The sequence below is a fragment of the Onychostruthus taczanowskii genome, unplaced genomic scaffold (genome assembly GCF_017590055.1).
Source record: "Onychostruthus taczanowskii isolate IOZ18803 unplaced genomic scaffold, ASM1759005v1 scaffold61, whole genome shotgun sequence".
NCBI lineage: Eukaryota > Metazoa > Chordata > Aves > Passeriformes > Passeridae > Onychostruthus > Onychostruthus taczanowskii.
Genome location: NW_024503790.1, coordinates 405998 through 423868, shown reverse-complemented (window position 1 = coordinate 423868; position 17871 = coordinate 405998). Strand labels below are relative to the sequence as shown.

Sequence of the window (17871 nt, the reverse complement as noted above, 5' to 3'; positions counted from 1 at the left end):
TCCCCCAGAAGAAGTACACACCACACCCACAGGAATTGATGCGTTTAAATCATTACCCAGGACTCTAATTGATCGTAAAAGTTGAGATTTACACAGTAAGTGCTGTTTGTCAGTCAACCCTTGCAAATGCCTGCCAAGATTTGTACAGCATTCCCCACTCTTTAAACATACTCATGACAAGTATCAATGGGTCTAAATTATTTGTTCTCAATCCCACTGATCCCCTAAAAGAGCCATAGCTTCCTTTGTTCAAAAATCATGGTTACAAAAGATTTCTAGGAGTTGCAATATCAAAAATCTAAAAACTGGAGCTGCCAGATCCACAAAAGCCACATGTGGGAAAGAAGTATTTTTCTCAATAAATAAAAAACTCACCAGCACAATCTCACCCCCAAAACAATAAAACAAAAACCAACACTTCCAAATTCTTTAAGGATCCTGCTTTTTTTAACATTAAAGTTCTAAAAAATAACATGAAAAATTTCTACCAGAAGCTCTTCTGACAGAAAATCTGTGCCAGCTGTATCAAAAATGAGCACCTGGGATGCTGTACCTGCCTTCTGGAATGTCACTGTACCTTTTTCTCAGTCTGTTGTGTTTTCAGGGAGAAGTATCCCAGGAGATCTACAAACTGTGCAGCCTTTCTTCCATAGGCTGGGAGCTCTGGCCAGATGGACCACATGAGATCCAGCAGTAACTCCTGCTGGGACTTGTTGGAATTCCTGTTGGGTGGATTACAGACAATCAGGGTTCTTGTGCACAAGGAGAACACAAGCTCCAGTCCACCAAACTGGGAAACCATCATCTTGCAGAGTTCACAGAGCTAAATCCCACCATCCCTTGAACCCATCTGTTTTCCAGCACTCCAAAACAAAAGCAGCTGTCCTGCAACAACTGAACAGAGCTCTGAAGGAGTCCAGCCTCCTAAAGCACTCCTTTCCCCACACAACTCCCAACTTTTCATGGTGGGAGTCTGATCTGCCTCAGAAATTCACTTTGCCCACAAACACCTGCTCCTGGTCATGACAGGAGTCAGATTTTGCAGGCAGAAATAAAATGCTCCTTGCACATGACAACTGAGATTGATCATGGATAAGTCACAACTTCCACCTCCAGCCCCAGTATCTGCAAAGCACGAGGGCAATTCCAGAGGGGCCCAACACCTGCAGGCTCCAGCATCCTTCAGAGAGAGGCCTGTGGCCCTGAGCCAGCCCCAGGCTCACCTGTAGATGTGCAGGGCCAGGCAGTGGGCCTGCCACCTCACTGAGGAGGAGTTGGATTCCAGCAGGAAGCAGCGCAGGAACTGGATGAGGGTCTCTTTGTCAGCAAACTTGTTCAGCTGGTTCACCAGGGCCGTGCACAGCTGGTCCTCCTGGCTGCCTGAACCCTCACCTAGGGACACAGGGAAGGCTTTAGGGAGAAGATAAATGCAGCACCTCACAGGCAGGCCACCCTCCTATTTCAGAGTCAGGATAATGGGGACAAATTATTATGTTTCAGGTAACAAGAAAGTTTAATATTTCTGTCTTTTTCAAAAATATAACCCAGCAGTCCTGACTAACAGGAAAAAAACTGCAGGACAACTTGCCAGTGAGGACGTGAGAAATGTGCTACACATCCTGATAAAAAGAAAAGGACTGACCATGAGGCAATGAAAAGACTCACACAGAACCATCTGATGGTGAAAGCCAAAGCGGTTCCTTGAAGAAAAGCCAAGAGAGAATTTATGCCCGTGACTTTTATAGGGAAGCTTAATTACTTTCCCAGGACTGTGGATATTCATTAAGCAGCAGCCCTGGCTCCAGCAGAGCTTCCAAGGCAGCCAGAGGAAACAAGTCTGAACACAATCACTGCAGAGCACAGCTAACTGGGTGTGCATCCCCAGGATTTGTTCTAATCCTCGTGAGCCTTTCAGCCTCCTACAACCCAGGACAGGCAAGTTAAGTGGAAGCTGCTTCATCACTAGATTAGGTAACACTATTAGACAACTTCAAACCCACTCAAGGCAATAAACACAGCGGGTTTGGGATGTCTTCAGCACATGATTTCAGCCCCACTGTTAGGACACACTGCTTCACCCTAGTCCCATGTACACATGGGAAAACTGCTCCTCTCGCCTGACTGTGGCTGTGGGTGCCCTTGCCACGAGCCATGACCCTTCCCCAACAGCAGGATTTATCACCCAGTTCTTTCTGAGCAGAGTAAGAAAGGCTGTGAGGAGCAGACTTGTTCCCTAAAACCACAGGACAGGGCCCAGCTGCCCCTCACCCTCTCGCTCCTTCTCCTTTTCCTCCTTCTTGCTCTTTTTGGTGGAGGATTTGCTCTGCGCTGCCGCCTGCCCAGAGCCTGAAGCTGCAGGAGCAGAGGTGGAAGAGGTGCTGGAAGCTCCAGAGGATGAAGCCACAGACAGCACTTTGCTGCCACACAGAGCACAAGACAACAGCTGCAGGAGAACCGGGGACACTCCTTCGTCTACCAGGAAGCTGACTTGGAGCAGGAAATAGAGAACCGCTGTGGAGGAAAAGGGAACATGTTTCAATCACACAATCATGGAATATCCTGAGCTGGAAAAGGCCCACAGGGATTGAATCCAACCCAGGTCCAGCACAGACACCCCAACAATCCCACCCTGGGCACCCTGGGAGCATTGCCCAAATGCTCCTGGAGCTCTGGCAGCCTTGTGGCTGTGCCCATTCCCTGGGGAGCCTGGGCAGTGCCCAGCACCCTCTGGGGGAAGAACCTTTCCCTGATATTCAACGTAACCCTGCCCTGACACAGCTCCATGCCACTAAAGCCTGAATTAAAAAAGAAAAGAAAAGAAAAAAACAAAAAACAAAAAAAACCCCCAGCCTAAACCAAAAGCCTTTGTACACAAGTACTCCCAGAACTGTCCTGTCCCTGGACCACAGAAGCCTAACACTGGGGTACACCAGGTACAGTGGCTCATCCCAAATTACTCTCTGGGACAACGGCTGCACAAGCAAGAGAACACAGACCCCCTGTTCCTCTGAGTTATCCATTACACCATATTTTGCTCTTTAGCCAAGGACCAGATGCAATTAGGGCACTGGGATAATTAGTACTGGAAACAGTTCAGTCCTATCAAAACCCTCAGCTGTGTCTCCCCCTCTCTGCTGAGCTTCCCCATCTGAGCCACCTTGACCCCAACCACGACACCACTGCTCCCCCAAACCATGCAGAGCCAGAACTCACAGTCATCCTTGATGCAGAATTTCTGCCAGTTCACTGTTCTCTGCGTGGCAATCTCTGCACAAGCCTTCAAATGTTCCATCTGCAGGCACAAAGGGATGGGATCAAAGAGCACATCAGCACTCCTGTCACACCAACATCACTCCCAGGCCCTTTCCCTGCTCCTGCCCTTACCAGGGAGATCAGGGTGTCGTACTGCAGGGCAGAGCCCGAGCTGGCTGTCACCACGCTGGCCCTCAGGAAGATGCCCTGCTCCTCCAGCAGCTTCTTGATGCCGCGCACGTGCGAGTCCAGGGTGTGCAGGTCCCGCAGCTGCCGGTACTTGTCCTTGGAGCCGCAGATGAACAGCAGCAGCTTGCGCACCTGGCGGCGCACGAACGGCGTCTGCTGGATCATCAGGTACTGCAGAGGGAAGCCAGGGCAGAGTGAGCTCACCAGGGCCACGCTGGCCACCAAAAATGAGTGTTTTCTTCCAAAAAGTAAACAGATGGGAGATGCCTTCACCCAGCTTTAATCCTGTAAGTCCCAGGCAGAAGAGACACTGCACAGCAGCACTGCACCACTTGCTGGAAACCATCCCTTGTCATCTCCAACCTCAAATAAACACCCAACCAAGGCTAATTAAGAAATCCTAACTCATACTTGTGTAAATGTAAGATAACTTGCTATGTAAAGTAGGAAGCAAACTGAGAAGACAAACACCACATATCTTCCTGATTTCTTTTTTAAGGCCCAAGTACCAACAGCTGATCATGATGTTACATTTTTCCATCTCACAGCAGGTTTTCTCTCTAAGCTTTGTGGCAGCAACCACTGAGTTTCAAGAAGTAACAGCAACCTCATTTTTGTATATTTTCCTACACGAAATTCCTGTTCAACAGGAGCACACAAAGCCAACAGTTCAACTTCTTCAAGGAGATTAAAAATACAAGATGGAGCTGAGATCAGCTCTGCAAAAGCTCATCCCTCCCATGAAAGAAATCATTATTGGAGTATTCTTGTGGAAATCTGCAGGTGTATAATGTTCTTGCTTACCTCAGACAAAAAGTAGAACCAGGAGTGATCAAAGATGGGTGGGGGGATGCGGGAGTTTGTGTCTGCAATCTTCTTGATCTGGTAGGGCAGGCGCAGCACCATCTCTGTCAGGAGCTGAGTGTAGGCCTCAAAAACATCTGCAGCATGACCCTGGCAGCAAGAGAAATCCCTCAGGCTCTGAGCACACCCACAGTGTGGTGCCATGATGAATGACAGTGTGCTTTTGCTGATTTTCTGAAGACAGGGGATTTCTGCCCCTTTGCAGCCCAAAGAACATTCCCAAATGATGAATAAGAACCTGCACAAGGCCTTGAAGTGGATGGTAGCTGTGAGGATGCACTAAGCTAGTCTGGAGTAATAAAGCAGTTCAACTCAGGAGCTTTCAGCTTAGGAGACATTCTTACATTTAATCAGGCTTTTTGCACTGCACCTGTACAAACACCAAACCATGGCATAATGGCACCACAGCGGTGGAACAAGCCTGGGAATTACTGTGGAAATTCCCATCCACCATTCCACTTCCTTGGCACACAAAGTTCAGGAATTCTGCCTGCCAAGCACAGCTCGGAGTCACAAGCTGGAGCAGCTTCCCTTCAGGATGATTAAAAATTCCTCCAGGAACAGCTCCACAGAACTCCTGGGTTAGGAGTGCACCAAGGGATGCAGGAAGAGATGGGAGAGATGCTGGGATGCCCTGTGACAACTCGGAGCACTCCCAGCTGTAACTCTGTGCTACAAGATGGATTTTGGTTGCTCTTCTAAGGGCAAACTCCTTGTGCAGGGCTGCTTTCCCAGCTCTGTGCAGCCTCCTCTCAGTGCAGGCCCTGCACAGCTCCCAGCACAGGGTAGGACTCACCTTCACGTACTGGCGGAGGAAAAAGGGGCTCATGTCAGGGGGAGAGGAAGTGGTGTGAGGCTTCAGCAGCTGGCTGGTGGCCACAGGCTCCTCATCGTTCTGCTGGCTCTTCCAGTACTCCAGCAGGGACTTGAGCACGTGCAGACAGTAATCAACAGCACCAGAGCTCAGCAAGGCAGCTGCTGTGGCACTGGAGATCAAGGAGGAAGCCTGGAACAGAGGGAAGGAGCTGGATCAGGAACACACCTGGGAACCTGCAGGGTGGAGAGCTGGGGCAGCCCTGAGCACCTGCTGACAACGTGGGCAAGAGAGCAGGTTTGGATGAAACTTTGCAGGCAGCTTTTAAGTTTGGGGTTTGTTTGAGGCTGGGCTTTTTTGATTTTTTTTTTTTGTGTTTATGAAAAGCAACTCAAATATTTACAGAGACTCTTTTGAACAAGTGCTTAGTAAAGGAAAACAAATAAAATCTCCTCTTAAGTCTAATCTCCCCTCGACACATGTGCCAGAGGCCACTCTGCTGTGGATTAGACAAGATGGGCTTTTTTTCCCTTCTTTTTTTTTTTTTTTTTTTTTTTTTTAAGTTGGGATTTCTATTTGTTTATCTGGGATTTGGCCAGCTGGGCATGAATCCTGGTAGAGAAAGAGTCCCTGTTGCAGCTGCTGCTCACAGGCTCTGCTCCACCCAGGTATTGCTCCACCTGCATTCTGCAAGACGAGGAGCTTTGATTTCTGTGGGAAGCTCAAGTGAGTAACAAAGGCTGGAGAAAAAGCTACTGTAAATAAAACTATTAAAGCAGCCCTGTAAATCCAAACAAACCCCACAGCTCATAAGCTCATTAAAATTTGATGCAGTTCAGACTAAATTTTTTAACCTCTATGCTTTTTTATTAATCTCCTTCCCACCACACATACTGCTTTTTATGCCTTATTACTGTACCTTTTAGCAACAAATATCTAAGGAATCCTCTTAGCGACTTTTACGTTGACACAGCAGCATATTGCTTTCCAATAATCACATTACAAATCCTCTTTAACCCCTTCAGCACTGGTGAGATGCAAGGGAAAAATCTGCCAGACCGTTTTAAGTAACATCATTAATGTGCTGCCCTGAGCTCAGTCTGGAACCATGCACAAAACAAGAGCATCCAATTGTCTTTACACGGCTGCTTCCTCCAGCCCTAGTTTCAAAACTCTTCTTCCACAAGAGTTCAGTAACAGTACAGGTTCCCTATAAATTTTTCCAAAGCCTTCTCAAGGATGTTTCAGTTTTACACCTGTTATTTCAGTTAGCAGCTTTTAGATCATCTTTGATAACAAAAGCCTCCCAAGCACATCACGGAATCCCAGAATGGTTTGGGTTGGAAGGGACCTTGAAGTTCAACCAATTCCACCCTCTGCCATGGGCAGGGACATCTTCCACTGTCCCACATTGCTCCGAGCCCTGTCCAACCCATCCTTGGACACTTGCAGGGACCCAGGGGCAGCCACAGCTTCTCTGGGCAATCTCCACCTTCACATGGAAGAATTTCTTCCCAATATCTGACCCAAATTTCTCCTCTTTCAGTCTGACCCTTTCCTCCTTGTCCTGTCACTCCAGCTTCTGATGAAAAGTCCCTGTCTGGCTTTCCTGTAGCCCCTTCAGACCCTGGAAGGTGTTGTGGGGTCTCCACACAACCTTCTCCTCTCCAGGCTGAACATTCCCAACTGTCCCAGCCTGTCTCCATAGGGGAGATGCTCCAGTCCCCTCCGTGGCCTCCTCTGCACTTGCTCCAACAATTCCACGAGTTCTCACGTTGAGAACACCAGAACTGTGTGCAGTGCTGCAGGTGGGGTCTTGTGAGAGCTGAGTAAAGGGGGAGAAAATCATCCCCTGACAAAGCAATTTGGAGAACATACCTCACAAATGGAAGTCTTGGATCCTGACTTGGTCCTGGACATGAAGACACTGAGCAGCCTCATCACCACCAAGTGCACCTCGTTCACAGGGGAGCGCTCGTTTTTCTTGGACACATCCTGCAGGAAAAGACACATCCTGCTTACTCAATCCCAGAGCTGAGCAGTGTCCCAAGCCTCTCAAGTTCAGTGCTCTGATCCTCAGGAAGCATTTCTAATTTAAACTCAAGCAGTAAGACTGAAAAAGCAGCACAAATGCCTCAACAGAAGGGTAGGTAGTGGCCTGGCTGCCAGAGAACAGTCCCACACAAATGAAAAGCTACATATGTCAATCATGCATTTACTGATCATGGCTCTTCTCAGAGTTTAATTCCAGCAAAACAAACTTTCATGCTCACTTGTGGATGTCAGACGCAGGAGACAGTGGGAGTTCCACTCATGTCATTTTCTACCATACGTGAAAGGAGGCAAGAGGAATAAACTGCCTGAACACATCCACACAGCAATGTTTCTGTGATTCCAAAGCATTTAATTCCTCCAAGGAAAGAAACCCTGTCTAGAAGGAGCAAATTCAGAGCATGAGCCCACACTGCACTTTACCTTTTTGTCCATGCCCAGCTCTGCAATCAGCTGGGACAGAAGGTTATCCAAAGCTCCCTTGTCCTTCTCATCATCTCCATCTAGGTCTGTTGTGAGCATCAGAATAACCTGGGAAGAGCAGTCAGAGAATTATTAGAGGGCAGGTTCCACATTATCAAGATAAATAGTTATCTTTCACAAAACAGCACTGATTTTATCTTGATTAATATGTGTTCTTTCCCAAATCCAGCCTGTGCCTCACATCCTAATATGGACATTCAGCATAAACCCACAAATCCTTCCCAAACACACCGGAGCTGAAGGACTGGAGCCCTCAGGCTCCTCAGTCAGCTGTAAAGTCACACTGAGAAAGGGCACAAGTCCAGCAAAAACTTGTGGGTAAGGAATGCTGTGCAACAGATGGACTCACACTGTGACTGGGCAAGAAGGAGAAAAGCACATGCAAATAGAAACCAGGGACTGAACTATTTGATTTGGGCTTAACTCTGAGCCCTCCTCACTCACCTGCATGTAAGGGATGGCCCGGACCCCTCCCACGTTCCTCAGCTGGGGGAGATTCTGCAGCAGCCTCTCCAGCAGCATCAGCCGGACCATGTGCAGCCTGGATTCAGAGGCAGCAGTCAGACACAGCCCAGAACACAGCACAGCCAGCAGGGTCTCCAGGAGAGCACTGCGACCTGCCCCAGAAACCCTACGCCATCAAATCCTCCCAGGGAGGACAGGACGTGCTCAGACTTCACAGGGAAGCGATACCAAAGGTGCAGAGCACCTCTGACAATGGAGCCACACTGCCCAGGCCTGGCCACCTGGGGATTGCAACTGCATGGCAGCATCCTGCAAATCAGCTCCACACTGCTCTGGAGAAGAGACTGAGCACCTGCTCCCACAGAATGAAAAGCTGCCTATGTTCCCAAAGGACACTGCCACATGCTTTTGTCCTAACAGTGAATTTCACAGGCTCCCAACATTTCAGTGATTCCATGTTAACTAGACTCATGCAGGATTTTTTCGTCACTTCCTAGAGGCAGCAGTTTTGTGGGACATGCACTGGGTATATTTATCACACCACATGACGACTGCACAGAGCGTGCACTGCCCAGGTTCCCAGGGAATGGGCACAGCCCCGAGGCTTGCCAGAGCTCCAGGAGTGTTTGGACAACATTGGGATGCAGGGGGTGGGATTGCTGGGATGCCTGTGCAGGGCCAGGGGCTGGATTGGATGACATTTGTGGGTCCCTTCCACCTAAGGACACTCCATGATTGCACGATTTTGCAATGGCAGTTTGCTCTAGTCTGTGTTTCTGACTTTCCACTTTGAGTACCCAGCGCTCCTGGCACTGCAGCCCCGCAGCCCCCTCCTCTGCAAACATCCCCCAGAGCACAGCTGTTCTTCCTCAAGAGGAAGCAAAGCCTCTTGCCTGTTGCTGGTGTGGACGTCCCCCTCTGCCTCCCCTTCCCCCTCGGAGCCCTCTCCCTCCTGCTGGCCCGTGGTGGTGCTGATGGCTCCTGTGCTGGAGCTGACACTGCCCGGCCCCGCCGGGTGGCCCTCGGCCGTGGTGTCCCCGTAGGCGCTGCTCCGGCCAGACACTGGGAAAGGACAGGAAAACAGGGAAACACAACCTCAGCAACTCAACAAGCACCTTGCCTGCTTCATATCCACCACCACAGCTGAGCTTCACTTTGGAATGAATCGTGGTTCAAAGGAGATGCTGGCTTTGGCTCTCTTCTGAAAGCTACAAGAGAGGCTGAAGATGCATTTGTAGAAATCTTTTCTTTGCCATCCTCATCTTTGTGGCCCAAACTGAACTGATCCCACAGCAGTAATTCAAACTCAGTCAGACAATGCTTGGATGGGTAGTGTGGACATTCAGACAAATTTTTTAATAAAAGTCTGTGATTATTTTACCTGGGTATCAGTCCCAAACTAAAAGGAGAGTAATTAATCCTATCCCATTCAAACTTAACCAGCAGCATAGTGAATTGTCTCAGTCTTGCTCTAGGCCTTCTGAGAGGCAAGGGCTCCAGGGAGACCTTGCTGTGGCCTCCCATACCTTACAGAGTACTGGGTACTTATGGTACTTATGAAAAGCAGGGAGAGGGACTTGTTATATGGGGAGAGAGTGACAGGACCAGGGGCAGTGGCTTTAAGCTGAACAAGGGCAGGATTAGATGGGATATTAGGAAGAAATTCTTTACTCAGAAGGTGATGAAGTCCTGCCACAGGTTGCCCAGAGAAGCTATGGCTGCCCCATCCCTGTAAGTGTCCAAAGCCAGGTTGGACAGGGCTTGGAGGAACCTGGGATAGCGGAAGGTGTCCCTGCCTTGGTGTTAGTACAGGATGATCTTTAAGGTCCCCTCCCACCCAAACCATTATGGGATTCAATGATTCTGTTATTACAGCCCAGCAAAATCTGCTGCAGATTCCACACTTCCAGAGAACCACAAAAGGCAGACAACATTCCATCTGTGGGCACTGGGGCAGAATCCACGAAACAACAGATGGCAGCAGCCACTGGGAACTGAGATTCCCTCTGTGCCAGGCATCACCCACACACTCCTATGGTGGGCAAGGCTGTGGCAGCAGGGAGGGAGCAGGGGTGCAGCAGGGAGGGAGCAGGGGGTGCAGCAGGGGATGCAGCAGGGAGGGAGCAGGGAGAGAGTGAATGGTGCAGCAGGGAGTGCAGCAGGGGGTGCAGCACGGGGTGCAGCAGGGGTACAGCAGAGGTGCAGCAGGGGGTGCAGCAGCAGTGCAGGAGGAAGTGCAGCAGGGAGGGAGCAGGGAGAGAGCGAACGGTGCAGCATGGGGTGCAGCAAGGGTACAGCAGAGGTGCAGCAGGGGGTGCAGCAGGGAGGGAGCAGGGGGTGCAGCAGGGGTGCAGCAGAGGTGCAGCAGAGGGTGCAGCAGGGAGAGAACATGGAGTGCAGCAGGGCTCACTCACCGCTGTGCTCCCCGGCCACCGAGTCCACGGCGCTGCCGCCGCTCTCCGAGCCCACGCTGCCGCCGTGCTCCGCGGGCGATGTCCGCAGCGTGGAGCCGTCCGTGGCTGCCGTGCTGCCCTCGTCGTCGGAGGCTGGAGCTAAGAGAATAAAGAGAGCTGTTACAAGTAAAAACACTGCCTGGGAACAACTGCAAACGACGCTCGCGCTACCAGGGAAAGGCTGCAGGGATTGGGCTTGGGGTTTGGGGGCAGCTACAAACGGAAAGGGAGCTTGGGGGTGACGAGCAGGACAGTTAAAACAGTGGAGGGGAGATATCCCGAGAGGAAAGCTTCTCTATCAAACACACAGGCATGCACAGTTAGTTAAAGAACAATGTCTGGTTGTTTATAAATGCAAGGGAAATACAGTACATGCTTTGTTTTGTCTGCTTTAGCTTAAAGAGAGGAAATAACTTCCTCTGAAGTCTACAGTAAGAGTCAATCAAAGCAGGAAAAAGCTGTAAGTACACTCTCAAAAATACGAGAAGCCAATAGTAATAACTGGGTCTTCCAAACCATATTTGCAAACCAATTTTAAGGTATTACTTAGGTCAGAATATGAAAAAGAAGATGCGTTGCAGTGAACAGTTACCTGATGCTGTTGTGTCCGAGAGTGTTCCAGCATCGAGAGAGGAGGAGCTGGGAGCTTGGCCTGACAGTCCTAAGCTCTGCAGTCCAAGGGCACTGCTGCTGCTCCCTGCAAACAGAGAACAACTTATGAGCATCTTTCTTTGAGAGCATAAGTTAACTCTGGCATTTTCTGTACATTTCATAGTTCTGCTATCTTTGGTCCACTGGTGATGACACCAACAGCTCTGCCTCATTTCTTTCCCAGTTTTCCCAGTTTCCATCCCCTTTTTGCCTGCCAACAGTACCCACATCTGACCTTGCTGATCTTGTTGCAGGCTCAGGGCAATAGCCAACTCCACCATTGTCTCATCATCTGCATCTGGAGGGATATCCAGCATCGGAGGGAATCCCTCTGCTCCAGCCAGGAGAGCCTCCAGAGGAGAAGGATTCCCATTATTCACATTCTCAGAAGTCTCCAGAACCATGGATTCGGACTATGGAGAGGAAACACAGTGAGAGCTTTCCCCAGACCACCACCAGTAAGAGAGCACTACAAGCAGGTTCATCAGAACTAAATTAACTCAAGTCCTGGCACACTTCAAAGGCTCCAAGGAGAAGCACTGGGCTCACCACCATCTCGAAGTCCCCGTGATCCACCTCGCTCTGCTCCTGGCTCTCCTGTCGGATGTGCTCTCCATTTGCTATCCCAGAGCTCTGCAGCTTGTCCTCTGCATCGTCATCGTCATCATCATCCTTATCTCCTGAGTGGCAAAGCAGGACTTCATAAATGCACAGCTCCTCATCCCATCCCAAACCAGGCTGCTAATGCTGGGAAAAATCCCAGGCCACCCTCAGTTACCAAGAGACTCCTGACACCTACAATTTGCTTCAAAACTGAAAAACCTATCTTGGATGGAGCTCTGATGATTTTGATCTGCACACATCTTTGACTGATTTATTAGAACCTGAAAACATGCATAAAATACTAACTCTAGATTACTGCTCTCTAGATAAAATGATCAGATTTCCTTCTCACTGAAAGGGGAATATCTCAGAGAGATCTCCTTTTTGAATCCCAAAATATCAATTAAAAGGTGAGAGTTTATTAAATAAAAAGGGGTTTCGGAGGCAAGGGAGAGCAAAAGAAAGGAAAAAGGCTGATTTTAGTCTTTTCTAGTCTCGGTTTATAACAAGACCACTTTATTTTCTTATCCTTTCTGAGCAGTCAAGAAGGCCCTGCTGGTTGAAGCAGAGGATGCCCTGGCGTACCCATGGGGGTGTTGCTGCGGGGGGATGACGGCAGGGTCACGTGTCGCCGCTTGTTCCGGGGTCTCAGCACCCTGATCAAAGCTTGCTTGCAGGAAAAGCTTACTGCTGGGTCCTGCAGGGTGAACAGTTCATCATTACACTCCTTAAGCTCCAAGTCCTTTTTCACAGCATTTGGAAAGATGGCTAAAAATGCACTCGTGACTCTCATCAGTCATGGTTCATGTAGGACATGAGTCACCTCCCACAAAGCAACACTTGTAATTCCACATGCAGCACACAACAAACATTACTAGAACTCAAGGAGAGAGAATTCTCCTACATTCACTTCTCACTGAGTGTTTTTGGCTGTATTTTGTGTCTATACTATGTATTCATATTCTGCCCACATTTATTTTTTTTCCCACTATAGAATCATGGAAACATTTAAGTTGAAAAAGCCCTCTGAGATCAAGTCCAACCATAAACCCAACACTGCCAATCCCCCTAACCCATGTCCCCAAATGGCACATCTACACTTTTAAATTCCTCCAGAGGTGGGGACTCAACCACTGCTCTGGGCAGCCTGTGGCAGGCTGGAACACCCCTTCCACAAAAATATTTTTCCAGATGCCCAACCTAAACCTCCCTTGGTGCAATTAGAGGTTGAGGCAGAGAAGAACAAAGTGACATACTGGGCAAAGTAACATCTGCATGTAGATCTTGGATGCAGTATGGATACAGTCCAGCTCACACGTGCAGTACCCATGGATAATATCCACCAAAGCATTGACTGTGGCTTCAACGTGAGTGAGACCTAGCAGGAATAAAAGCAGGACTGAAATCAGCTCTCTCTGTATTTCAGCACAGAGTGAGGCACTGCAGGAAGCATCTTTTGTTTGCAGACATCAAGGCACAATGTGAACAGCACAAATATATTGATTTTCAATCCAGACTGAGCCAGTCTTGTCTGTCTGATGGAATATTGTGAACTCCATACACCAGCACCACTGAATATTCCCTAACACGACCCACAAAGCCAAATATGGGGTAAATCAATCATCAGTCCCTTCTTCCTGGCACAATACACGTGCCCCTGAACAAAAGCTTTGAAGCAGAATCTGCAGCTCCACATCATAAAGCCCTCAGTGCAGCACTAGCATTGAAAAGTCATGTTCTCTGCTTACAAACTTAAAATAGCCCCCTTCAGAAGCCACAGGCTTGCCAATAGCAAAGGAAGAGTTCTCCCACCTGGCAGGCAGGCAGGGGCCAGGAAGGCGTTTTTGGGTTTTGATGCATGGAGCTTCCAGAAGTGGTTCACCAGCTGGGTAATGAAGGTGCAGCCCTCTCCTTCTGCGTGTTTCTGGGCCTCCTGCCCTTCTTCACTCTCTGCACAGATTAAAAAACACCTCTCAGAAATGTGCAGGGGAAAACCTTAATGAGGGTAACACCAAGTTTATTTGAAATGGCTTTTTTCAGAGGCTTTGATGTTCTCATCAGCAGGATATCACACACCTTCCACACGTGTCAAATACAGCCTCTGCCACTCCGAACCCGACACCCCAGCACAGCTTCAATTATCACAACAGAAACTTAGAGAAAATTACAGACTTATCTACCTGTTTCCAGCTGTGGCAGCTTTGATTCTGTGTAGTGGACCAGATTGTTGGGTCTCATAATAGCAATGGACCGAGCAGTGATGACCAGCCTCTGGAATACCTCGGGATCAAGGTCCTTTCCTTCTTTGGTTGAGGAAGTCAAATACTGAATGGCTTTGCTTAGCAGTGCTTGATCCTGCAGAGTGAGAGATAACACAGGCAAAGAAAAACAACTGACTGCAGCACAAGAAAGCAGCTGAAGCACAACCACGGGACAGATCCTGGGGAAATCTGGCATTCCTCATCTAAGGAAGGGCAGCCAATGGTAAAAGGTCACAGAATCACACAACTCTGGTGAAACACAGAAGCCAGCAGGGCAGGCAGCAGGAGCTAAAGGGAAATGAGACAGGAGGTTTGTGCTGCATGGAGGAAGGGCTCTCTAGGGTTCTGCTGCACCTCAGCCATGACCTGGCAGGTTCCAGAAGCCCCCAAATCCATGCCCTGGGCAGTACCTTGTGGTTGTGGTAGGCTGAACGGCTGGTGTGCAAGCTGGCCAGCAGGCTCTTGGTCTGCTGCTGCACGCTGGAAGGGGCTGGCATGGACAGCAGCACAGTAGCCAGTTCCTGAGCTGCAATCTTATTCTTCTCCTAAGAACAGACAAACCCCATTATTCAGTATATTTACCATCACTCAGTGTACCTGCAGCTCCCTTCCCTCAATACCCTTTTGATAGCCTCCCTCCATTTACTATTTGACATTTAGGGAACACTTCACATGTCTACACAAGAAAAGTCCTTTTGAGATTTATGGGCTCCTACCCTGCTGTTTCTGTAAACGAGGTCAGTCTGCAGCACAAAAAGCCCACCAGCGCTAAATGCAAATGCCAATTGTCATTCTAAACTAGTTTCAAACGCTTTTGGCTAAGGCAACTTTCAGATCAGTGCTCTGAGCAAAAGGGATGCGGCTCTGCTCCTATCAGGCCCCCGGGGCTGCAGGAGGTAGTGCTGAGCTGGCCCCTCCTCCCCCAGCTCCAAAGCTCAGGAATGTATTCAGAAAGTTACTTGCCTTCTCGTTGACTGGTCCCACAGCAAAGCAGCTTTCCAGCGCTTCTAAAGAACTCACTACTAGCCTGGAGGGAGAGAGGAAAGCAGGCTTGAGTACAGCAGCCCTTCTCTCTCCTTAGCACTTTGCTTTATGCGGGCTACAGTCATGAGTAGCTCAGAGACAGCTAACGAATGCCAAGTACAAAATCAAAGCATGATAAAACCTGCCACAGGCACCATGCATATCATTTCATTGTGTTACAGACCAGAGTTAAACCTGGCTCACGCTCACAGACAAACTTAGGACTGCTTTAATAATCCACAGCTGAAAGACAGGGGCTTTTCTCTCCCAAAGAGGATAAAACATTTCCTTACGCAGCCTGCAGCAGGGATAACTTGGATTGTCTTGACAGTCCCAATTCACCATGGCCCCCAGACGTACAGATGACTGCAGATCAAGGCTGGCTATGACACATGGGAAAAAGCGGAACCGACTTTGCTAAGGGAGCAACGCTCTACTCGCTTGCTATTTTCACACAGGTTGCTCTTTCCAATTTGGAGTTTCAGCACAAAATATTCCAGAGGAAAATTAACTCAGAGCACTGGGAGTGACCTCAAGCGAGGGATGCTGAGGCTGAAGCAGGCTGGGAAAACACTTGTCCCGAGGGAAAACCTGATTTACAAGTGGCAGCAAAGTCCCTGTAGCAGCACTCCATGCCCCCAGGTAGAACTACCTGAAATGCCATCTGACACACCAGAAGGAGCAGGAAGATACAGCAAAAAGCAAGGAAGAGGGAGCATTAAGGACAAAAATAGCAGTGTAGGATTGGAAGGTAGAAGGAACAATTGTCTGGTCTAGTGGTGATAAATAACATCCCCCTCCCCACAGCCACCCTCATAAAGCTTGGAGGGAACAGAAGTGGGATAAGAAGGCACAAGGAAGGAACAAAGCAGAGAGGAGTCTGTCAAATAAGCAACAGTTATGCTGTGTACAGCAAAAATCTGCAAACCACCTCATCTTTACGTTTGCTAAACCATCTGCCATGCAATGACCAGAATGTAAAGAAGCAAATGTCACTTGGAAAACAAAAAAACCCCAGTCACCAAAAGCCACACCATGTGTTCTGTCTCTGACACACACTCATTCGTGCAGAGAAAAGGATGCCATACTAACCGGTCCAGGGTGGTTAGGGACTCAGTGTCAGAACTTTGGGGGAGCAAAGAAAAAGGAAAAAAAAATAAAAATGTGTAAAGCTCACAGAAAAACTCCCTAGAACACATTCTAAGCAAAAGGCAAATTAAATGGGGAAATCAGGAAGCCAGGGGAGCGTCAGTCTAAGCAGGGTCTCTACCTGGGCAGCACACACTGGTCTGGAGCAAAACAAGGACAGAGATGAACGAGGTCACCTCACACAGAAGCCAAGCACCACTTAAAGCACCACCCAGGCTTAAATTCGAGTGCAGACACCACACTTGGATAGAAAAGCTGCCTCCTGCCTGCCATCAGCTGTTCCTACTCCAGAGGCCCTTCAGAAGATAACACCAAATAGGAAGAATATTTTTTTTATATCTGAATTTTTAGAATATAATCCCACTGCTCTGAAAAATCAGAGAGCATGTCTGTGCTGAGAGGGACATCTTGTGGGGATGTCACAGCAGAGGAGGGAAGGAAAGGGAAAATAAACACAGGAAAAAATCCCATGAACTATTAGACAAAATATTAAAGGATGACTGAACAGGTCCTTCAACTGAGCCTAACTGGAATTTCAAGCCCTGAGCCTCTACCAGAGAATTTCAGTCAGACAAACTTAACCACCACTTCCTCACAGCTGAGCAGTGATTGTTTCCTCTGAAATGTTCATTTTTCAGCAGTATCAGCTCCTCTTTGAGCTGTTTCCCTCCTGTCCTTGCTGCTTTTACAACCCTTATGATACAGACTGTATGAGTTCAAAGGAAAACACAGCATGGACATAAGAAAGAACACAAGTTCTGTTTATTCACTAAATTATGTCACCCTTGGGGTTTGGCTCCCAGCAGGGATACGAGGGAAAACCCAACACCTTTCCCATCACAACAACTCAGCCTGAGGCACACGGGCCACAAGGCAAGTTGGTGGGAGCCACAAGCCTAAAGCAGGGTCATACTCAAAGCCTTCCTCAAAACTGAGTTTAACTTCAGAGAGGCCTGACCTTTGTGAGCTCCAGAGACCAAAAAAAGGCCAACTTGAAATGAGAGAATGTACCAGGGCAGCAGAAATTGCTTTGAGCTCCTCGAGACTGCTGAAACACGAATTAGGCAGCACAAGCAAGCACACAGATCTACTGCATCAGATCAACCAAGAGCCACCACAAACCCTCCTACCAAGATAATCAATCCCTGCTTTCAGTTGTTGCTGTGTAAGGCAGTGAGAACAACTCACTAAGTCCCTCCAGTCACCACATCAGGAAAAGCACACAAGTGCGCCCAAGTGCCCACCACAGTAACAACCCATTTCCAAGGAGAAATAAGGGCAAAACTGTGGAAATACCTCTCCAGGACAGTCCCACTGGCAGCAGCAGGGGCAGCTGACTCGGTGTCCCCAGTGCCATTCCCTTGGTTGAGGTTTGGGGGACAAACGTTGCTCACGGAAGCAGATGGGAAGTCCTCGGGGGGCTCGTCAGGCCAGCCAAACTGTTCTTTGGTTTTGCCATAAATTTTTATGGAATCCATCATGGTGACTCCAGCAGGATCCACAGAAGCCCCAACTGTAGTGATGAGAGAAAGTTTTTAAAAACTGAGAGAACTATTGTTTTTGGATACAAACCAGCCTTGTTTCACAGGACCAGGACAGCAATTACACCATC

The 17871-nt window shown here is 48.7% G+C and overlaps 1 protein-coding gene across 5 annotated transcripts in view; it reads right to left on the bottom strand.

Annotated features, from left to right (window-relative positions):
- The window catches only part of UBR4 (ubiquitin protein ligase E3 component n-recognin 4), an 82344-nt gene that overhangs the window by 32246 nt on the left and 32227 nt on the right, over positions 1–17871 (bottom strand). The window contains exons 49-71 of one of the 5 annotated variants that reach the window (XM_041419772.1): positions 17556–17772; positions 16203–16235; positions 15051–15114; positions 14498–14632; positions 14007–14181; positions 13639–13776; positions 13083–13204; positions 12412–12523; positions 11773–11903; positions 11459–11636; positions 11165–11269; positions 10534–10689; positions 9013–9181; positions 8099–8195; positions 7595–7702; positions 6998–7114; positions 5102–5311; positions 4246–4395; positions 3385–3612; positions 3214–3292; positions 2269–2511; positions 1224–1392; positions 578–722 (exon numbers count right to left, since the gene is read on the bottom strand). In XM_041419772.1, the coding sequence (XP_041275706.1) occupies positions 578–722; positions 1224–1392; positions 2269–2511; positions 3214–3292; positions 3385–3612; positions 4246–4395; positions 5102–5311; positions 6998–7114; positions 7595–7702; positions 8099–8195; positions 9013–9181; positions 10534–10689; positions 11165–11269; positions 11459–11636; positions 11773–11903; positions 12412–12523; positions 13083–13204; positions 13639–13776; positions 14007–14181; positions 14498–14632; positions 15051–15114; positions 16203–16235; positions 17556–17772 (3281 nt within the window). The remainder of the gene's footprint in view (positions 1–577; positions 723–1223; positions 1393–2268; positions 2512–3213; positions 3293–3384; positions 3613–4245; positions 4396–5101; positions 5312–6997; positions 7115–7594; positions 7703–8098; positions 8196–9012; positions 9182–10533; positions 10690–11164; positions 11270–11458; positions 11637–11772; positions 11904–12411; positions 12524–13082; positions 13205–13638; positions 13777–14006; positions 14182–14497; positions 14633–15050; positions 15115–16202; positions 16236–17555; positions 17773–17871) is intronic. The other 4 variants (XM_041419773.1, XM_041419774.1, XM_041419775.1 and 1 more) reach the window with 4 other exon arrangements.